Source organism: Rhincodon typus, chromosome 12 (genome assembly GCF_021869965.1).
Source record: "Rhincodon typus isolate 14 chromosome 12, sRhiTyp1.1, whole genome shotgun sequence".
Lineage (NCBI taxonomy): Eukaryota > Metazoa > Chordata > Chondrichthyes > Orectolobiformes > Rhincodontidae > Rhincodon > Rhincodon typus.
This window is the reverse complement of record NC_063343.1, coordinates 48,921,057-48,928,984: the sequence shown is the minus strand read 5'-3', so window position 1 is coordinate 48,928,984 and position 7,928 is coordinate 48,921,057. Positions and strand designations below refer to the sequence as shown.

At 41.2% G+C, this 7,928-nt stretch overlaps 1 protein-coding gene across 3 annotated transcripts in view; it reads left to right on the top strand.

Annotated features, from left to right (window-relative positions):
- The window catches only part of LOC109918582 (sorbin and SH3 domain-containing protein 2-like), a 101,642-nt gene that overhangs the window by 43,045 nt on the left and 50,669 nt on the right, over window positions 1–7,928 (top strand). For all 3 annotated transcript variants that reach the window (XM_048604040.1, XM_048604039.1, XM_048604038.1), the window contains 2 exons: window positions 1,522–1,594; window positions 6,985–7,429. In XM_048604040.1, coding sequence (XP_048459997.1) covers window positions 1,522–1,594; window positions 6,985–7,429 — 518 coding nt within the window. The remainder of the gene's footprint in view (window positions 1–1,521; window positions 1,595–6,984; window positions 7,430–7,928) is intronic.

Sequence of the window (7,928 nt, the reverse complement as noted above, 5' to 3'; positions counted from 1 at the left end):
ACGTACCTGAAGTACGTAAATTTCAGGTGCGTTCATCCAGCCCTGCACCTTGTTGACAAGTATATTGATTTTGTGTCAGGAGCTATGGATTGGTATCTGGTTTTTCAAATGTCTATCTGGAGGAATCATGTTTGATTCAAGACTGGGTCTTAACTCAATGACTGGCCAGCTGTTGTGCAATGCAGGAATCAGTCACATGATGCTGAGTTATTATCAGTATATTCCATGGAAGAGTCTGGCAGTAATGGCACAAAGTAAGATTAGAAGCCACTGATCTAAATGTCTGACCAAAATGGGATAAGTAAAGGTAAAAACAAATGAGGACGGTCCCAGCAAGGTGAAAACTGGATGAGTGGCTTGATAGACAATAGTGTCAATGTTTGTACAAAGATTGAAAACTTGAAGACTAGGGTTACTGTCACATTGCAATTGTACCATTGATTACGTTTAACATTGTGGAGCTGAAGCATGAATGTATTTATTCAAAACTACAGGACAGATAGAAACAGAAGAGGAAGGATATCCAAGGATTTTTTGGAAGGAAGACGAGGTTGGAGACAGAGCAGAGAGATTTATATATCTATGAGGTGTTCTAAATTGTTTTATTTGTTGGAAGGAGTGACTAAAGTGATTTTGAAAATATCTGAGATGAGGGAACCATGTACAAGTTCAACTGGGGATCAGAAAAGGCAGATTGCTCATTGACCACTGCCCAACATGCCCTCCCCACCTCACCCTCTCCCTCTGACCCCACCAAGTAACAGGCAAGCCCAAGAAGAAAAGCAAATGGATGCCAGAACCAACTAAGCTGTCTATGCAAATTAAAATTCAAAATGTGGTTGTCACTGAATTGGGAGAGAATATTTCTCCCTAGAATTGTCCCACTGAGAAGTGGAAGGAGCTGGTGTAACCCATTAAGAAGCTCTCGTGTCCCAGAGTAAGAAGCCTCTGGGTTCCAGCCCCACTCCAGAGCTTGGCACAGGTGCAGACTAGCCTGTGTGTCTGTGCCAGATAAGTGGGAAAGATGTGCAGGATGGGTGAGGGAAGGTGGATGGGGTGATTGATAAATCATGATTAGCAATGTTCTATCAAACCTCACTAGTTTTATTTGAATGCCATAATATTACCTGATATTCTGCCTCGATTCAATCAATTTTTTATGTGAAAAGGGCAACATACATATCTTTTTTAAATGCTTGAATTTAATAAACAACATATATTCACTACATTGTCTTGTTTATGTTGGAACTGACTGGAATAGAAATTGAACTTGGTCTGTTAGAAGGAACTAGTCAATGTGATAATTATACATCCTTTCGTGTGCTGTGTTATCTTTTACTATCAACTGTTACACGAGTATTATACTGCCCCACATTCTTCAGTGACTACATTAGTAAAATACTATAACTGGTTAACAATATAACAGCAGATAAATAACATACTCGGTGAGATCTTTCCTATGTTTTATATCTATACAATATAATATCCACGTAAATACCAATGTAACCTAATCTGTTTCAGGTTTTAGTTGAAGATGAACCAAAGACTTGGTATAAATCAAGGTTTAAAGATGATTACAATGTACTGAAAGCAGGTAAATGACATTTCATTCTACTGTAGTCCACCTGATTACTATTGCACATGTGGGCATTGACCAAAGATAGAATTACGGTTCAATATCATATCTCCTAAAATTGAATATCCTCATCTTTGAGTTGGAAATTTATTCTCAATATTAATATTGCAGACATACCTTCCATTCTTTCTTTAAATTTTCCTCCCTCCTCTCCCAGCCCCAATCCCCACCCTGTATTTTCTTCTGCTCGGCCATGATATATAGATTGCAGAACACCTTTTGTGCAAATGTCAACCATGGCTGGAATTTGAACTCTGATCTCTTAACAGAGAGGCTCAGTACTCTCTCATTATAGCTACCAAACCAGCTTGTTCCATTCACATTTGATGGGGCATCATTTATCACTGACAATGAAGAACAATCACTTTTATTATGATGGTTATAATAGGTCAGAGGTCTGTTCTTTTTATCATTATAGACTTTATGTAAATAATTTTATAGGGATTTCTATCTGTGGCTACTTTAAATTGATCATTGCTTTGACTGAATGCTAGATAATCATTTGCAAAACATAGTCTTTACTTTGTTGCTGCATAAATAAGGTGTCTGAGTTATCTTCTTTCATCTCAGATGTCTTCTATTACACTTCAAACATAAAAGCATGCATAGCCAAGAACTAGGCATGGCAGAGGGAAACATTTTTACTAAGTTGTTTGCAAGTTGCTATTGCAGTAATTGTCCATTTCAGATGGGAATTATTGGTTCAGCAATAAGAGAATAATTTTCATGCAGTGCCTGTTCAGAAAGATGTCATTGTTTAAAAATGTGAATACCAGGCAGCATTAGAGACACACCAGGGGTTATGCGTCTATTCCTCTCAGCATTTCAGCCTTGGTGTCTAGAACTGATGTTGATTGACAATGTCATAGTCAGAGCCTGCCTGACAAAAGAATGAACTACATCATTTCCCAGTTCACCAACTCTTTTTCTCAGCTTTACCATGTGGTTGGAGGCAAGAAATATTCAATCAAAAACACACATTGTTTACATTAAGCAGAGAACTGCTAACAGTTCCCTGATTTTCATTATTTTCAAAGGAACTTTGGAATTACCTAAAGTATTCTGTTTCACTGCAGCCTAGTCTTGCTTCTGTTTAACTTTTCTTTTGATGAACTTAATGCACAGGGTCTGGCAGATATAAACTGTCAGTATGTAGCATGTTCATATATTGGAGAGATCTAGAGCACATTGTCTGCTTTAAGCAGTGAACTTATGAGCACCACATAGGGTTTATTTCACATTTATGCTACCCACTAATTTACTGTGCGTAGATATATTGGGTGAAATATTCCCATTTTTGGTTATTTTGATGAGAGTTTCATAGTGCCTGGTCTGCAATAGTTTGGAGTGGCTTTCACCACACAATCTTCCACTCTTCACCTTATTAGTTATGCACGCAGGACCTTGGATGTGATTCTCATGCAATCATGCATCCAGAGAGGTGGGAGTGCTTTCCATCAGTATTCAGGCAGACTAGCACCAAATTTAAAGGCCAGCCAAACACCACTTTAGAAGCTACCAGCCAGGAATATCACCTCTTGAATATCCAAGGCATGGCACAAAGGAAAGCTTGTTGCCTGTTTCAGTGACTGTCTGGCAAAACCCTGAGAGGAACCATGGAATATTACACCTGAAAATACCAAGGGAAATTCAAACAGTAACCATTCCTTCAAACAGAGAGATACAATTAAAAACAAAAACAGACTGCAATCTCATGTGGCTACAGAGATAACAAGGGGCTGACCACTCCTCACAGCAGCAAGCCATCTCCTGTGGTTTATGTCCCAAACTGCTGACATGTTTCTGTTTTATGCTTCTAGGAATTTTAAAATAATGAGTTTAACAACCAACTGCAAATCCTGGCTTGTTTTGTTAGTGGTTTGACAAGACAATGAAGTCACCATTGTAAAGGAAACAAGACAAAAGCCCTGCAGCTAAGTTTCAGAGCCAAGAATCATGAAATCAACTGTTTCACTACAATTGTCAGCATTTTCGTGATCATTCAGCTTAACAGCTCAACTTACCTCGATCCACACTTAACAGAACCCAGGGATAGATTAGTATAGAGCAGAGCTGGACTATCTCTGATATAGATTAGTATATCTTCTTTAGCTGTTCTCATTTTACTCAATTCACACTTCTAATCTGTCTGTATGTTTATCTCATTTAGAATCGAATAAGGGCCCTCATCTGGAGACCAGTTGTAAGACTTGGCAAGACAGCCCAGACTGGCTATGGCCCAACCCTGCTGGGGTTGATGTCTCCATAGATACTGATTGATCTATCTGTAATCCACAGACTGAGTACACTTGACCTGCAAGACTGAACATGGCCAATTCCCTGGACTGCAAAGTCATTTAGGCTGGATAGCCCGGGAATTTTTCACTGGAGGGTAGGAAGTTGTGAGGTGACCTCACAGAGGTTATAAAATCATAAGGGGCATAGATAAAGTGAATAGCAAAGGTCTTTTCCCTACAATGGGGGAATTCAAAACTAGGGGCATATTTTTTAGGTGAGAGGAAAAACATTTAAAAAGGACCGGAGGAGCAACGTTTTTACACGTAGATGGTTAGTCTGTGGAATGAACTGCCAGAGAAAGTGATGGATGCAGGTACAGTTACAATGTTTAAAAGACATTTAGATAAGGACATGAATAGGAAAGACTTGGAGGATTATGGACCAAACTCAGACAGGTGGGACTAGTTTAGTTTGGGAACATGGTCGGTGTGGACTAGTTGGACCGAAGGGTCTGTTTCCATGCAGCACGTCTCTGATTCTGTTTCAGAGTCTCCAGTAGGAACAAGTATCTGACTGTCCATTATCAAGCCGCTAGGCTAGAATAAGACAAGCTCCTTGTCAGACTGTGGCAATACCCCACAATTGACTGTATCTTCACTCCACTAAGGTTTGCTCCCCTTTGACTTTCACACAGAGATATTTTTTTGAAGCCCATGCAGCGTGCTTGCCATATAAAATGTTGGCATATGCTGCAGGCGTGGCATTGATGCAGCACAGTATGATACAGCGTTATGTGCACTGACTTGGCTGTTCAGAGCTCCCCACTGTCACAAGCTGCCTGATGTGGAAGTGCTGGATGGCAGAGAAAGTACGCCATATTCTTCATAGCCCTTAACATGTCATCGATGAAAACGAACGTCTCACCAAGGTCATCCCTACACCTCCACTTCAAACTACCTCCAAATCTTAAACAGATCATCGTTCTCAGCAAACTACCAGCCTTCAGGAGAATATCGACCATAACCCCACACAACCCTGCCATGGCAAACTCTGCAAGCCATGTCAGACAGTCGACATGGATATCACATCACACATGGGTACACCACACACAGTACACAGTAGGTACTCATGTGACTTGGCCATCTCATATGCAGCAGGCAAGGATGTCCCGTGGCATGGTATATTGGCGAGACCATGCAGACTGTATAACAACAGATGAATGGACACCGTGCAACAATTGCCAGACAGGGATGTTCCCTCCCAGTGGGGGATCCCTTCAGCGGTCAAGGACATTCAGCCTCTGATCTTTGGGTAAGCGTCCTCCAAGGCAGCCTTTGAGATACACAAAAACACATAACTGCTGAGCAAAGCTGATTGCCAAGGTCCGTACCCATAAAGACAGCCTAAACCGAGATCCTGGGTTCATGTCACACGACATGTAAACCACCATACTAGTTTGTATTTGAAAAATCTTCCTTTCTGTCCTACTTTGACACATTCACCTGGATAACTTGTGTGGTCTCCCTACCTTCATTAGTTTGTACAGTTTTGGATTACTTATCACTTTGGTTAGACAATCAACATGCAACTCTTATATCTATCATGTTACTCAAGCCATTTGGTTTGTCTCCTGCACCATCTTATTTTTGTAATATAATTATCTCTCTGTCACAATTAATCGGAACATAGGTCATGCCTTCACTTGCTATTCAGCTGTTGACATCGGCACCTCCACATCATGGCTACTATCAACACCACAAACTGCTGGTTCAAAGTAGAGAGAGGATCTCCAAAAAGACCGTGCATATCGACACAGACGTCAAGTTTCAATAAAGATGCAAGAAAGCAGAGAAGGTCCCGAAAGTACTACAGATCACTAACCCACTCAAGTCGACCTACAACACAGGCTACAATGAGAGACTCTGCCATCACACCTCTCACACACTCCTCAATCACTTCTTACACCAGCTCTACAGCAGACTCCGCAACCTTGAAATTGAGATAGAGGCCATATTCTTAGCTTGCACTCAGGATACAGTGGACCAACTACAAGACTCTGCCAGGGAGACAAGGCAATGGAACTAGGCCACCTACATGCACACCAAGAACAGGAAACTTGATAAACTCCATATCTCCACCAGCAGTAACTGAGCCTCCTCTAGTACCATAATTGCAACCAGTATTACCACAGGGAAATCCATCGTCAACTTGTCTGACCACACCCTTCAACCAGACGCAATCGAAGTTCTCAGCCGAGGGCTCAATTTCTGTCTCACTACCAAAATGGGCCCCAATAGTCTTGCAGCAGAAACAGAGGAATTCATCAGGTGAATGAGGCTCCGAGAATTCTTTCACAAACCCCAAAACAGCCCAGTGAGCCCAATGAGACAACCAACGAATCAGAACACTCGACGGAGAGATCTGCAATGCAGCAATCAAAGAAGGAAAAATCGAATTGGACCCCTCCAGAAGGCCACTGCCCTAGGTCCAATGTATAATTGATCCCTAATTGTCCTTGAACAGAGTGGCATGCTAGTTAAGGGCAGTTAAGAGTTAACCACATTAGTATGGGTCTAGTGCCACATGTAGAAAAGATTGGGCAAGGATGGTAGATTTCCTTTTCTAAAAAACATTAGTGACCCAGGTGGGCTTTTAGGACAATCAATGATGATCTCATGGTCAGTATTGAAGAGATTAGCTTTCATATCTGGGTTTTATTAATTGAGTTCAAATTCTGTCAGTTGCTATGGTAAGTTATCAACCCATGTCCCCAGAGCACTAGCCTGGGCCTCTGGATTACTAGTCCAGAGATGTTACCACTGTACCACCTTCTCCCGCTTCATGCTGCACAAAGAAAGTAATATTCAAAAAGCTCCCAATTACAGAATAATTATATTCGCTATCATACAGAAGTGAAGTGATCATGTCTGCAGTTTACTTGGAAACATTCAAAAATATAGCAATCCAATGCAGTTCATTTTTAAATTATCAGAGTTCATTTCATCGAAAATTACAGTTTTTATATTCAACATTTTGAGTTGTATGTAGAAGTGTTTGGAGATTTTGCAATTGAATGAAATTATTAATTATGTTTTGCCCCCTTATTGTAGATAAATATGGGGCATCTCCTATTGTTGATGCCAGGAAGAAGATGTGGGAGCCCAATTCAACAAAACAGCCCCCTTCCAGTTCCATCTCAGGCTTTCCATCAAGATCTCAACTAACTGGACCACTGCCCTATAATTCAACAACAAGGAATAACCACACAATTAAACAGACACTTTCGTCAGAACCACTCAACAGTTCTAATGGTGAAAAGCAAAACTGCAACCCTCAGCCACAAGATCTACTTTCCAACAATCCTGACAGTGAAAGTGCTCAAGGTTACTCCATCCCTTTATCAGGCAGCCTTCATGACACCTGGGGCTGGAGTTTGCAAAATTATGCAGCCCCTCCAAGTGACTATCAGCCTACAAAATCTACAGATGCACCCTGCAATCCTTTGCCAACAAAAGAACTTCATTCACTTTGTTCTACTGAGGCTACTGCTGAAGAGTAAGTTATAATACATAGAATAAGATCAGTACAGCACACGAACGGGCCCTTCGGCCCACAATGTTGTGCCGAAGATGACCAAATGAAACCAATCCCTTCTGCCTGCTCTTGGTCCATATCCCTCCATACCATGCATATTCATGTGCTTATCTAAAAGTCCCTTGAACACCCTTATCACGTCAGCCTCCACCACCAGTCTGGCAGTGCAGTCCAGACTCCTACAACTCTCTGTGTAAAAAACCACGTCTCCTTTGAACTTGCTCGCTTTCACCTTAAATGCATGCCCCCCGAGTATCATGACGACTGTTCTCAATAACGAGGCCGCACAAGGTCACCAGGTCACTAATACACACAGATCAGAGTTGAAACTTGCTTTTGGTCCTTCTGCCTGTGAATTCTTAAAAGGGGAAATTGCCAATATATCACTTGCCCAGACTGCTTGTTTTTACCATATTGTTCACAATGTGAAACGCTCATAATGGATTACTGTTCAGTTCGT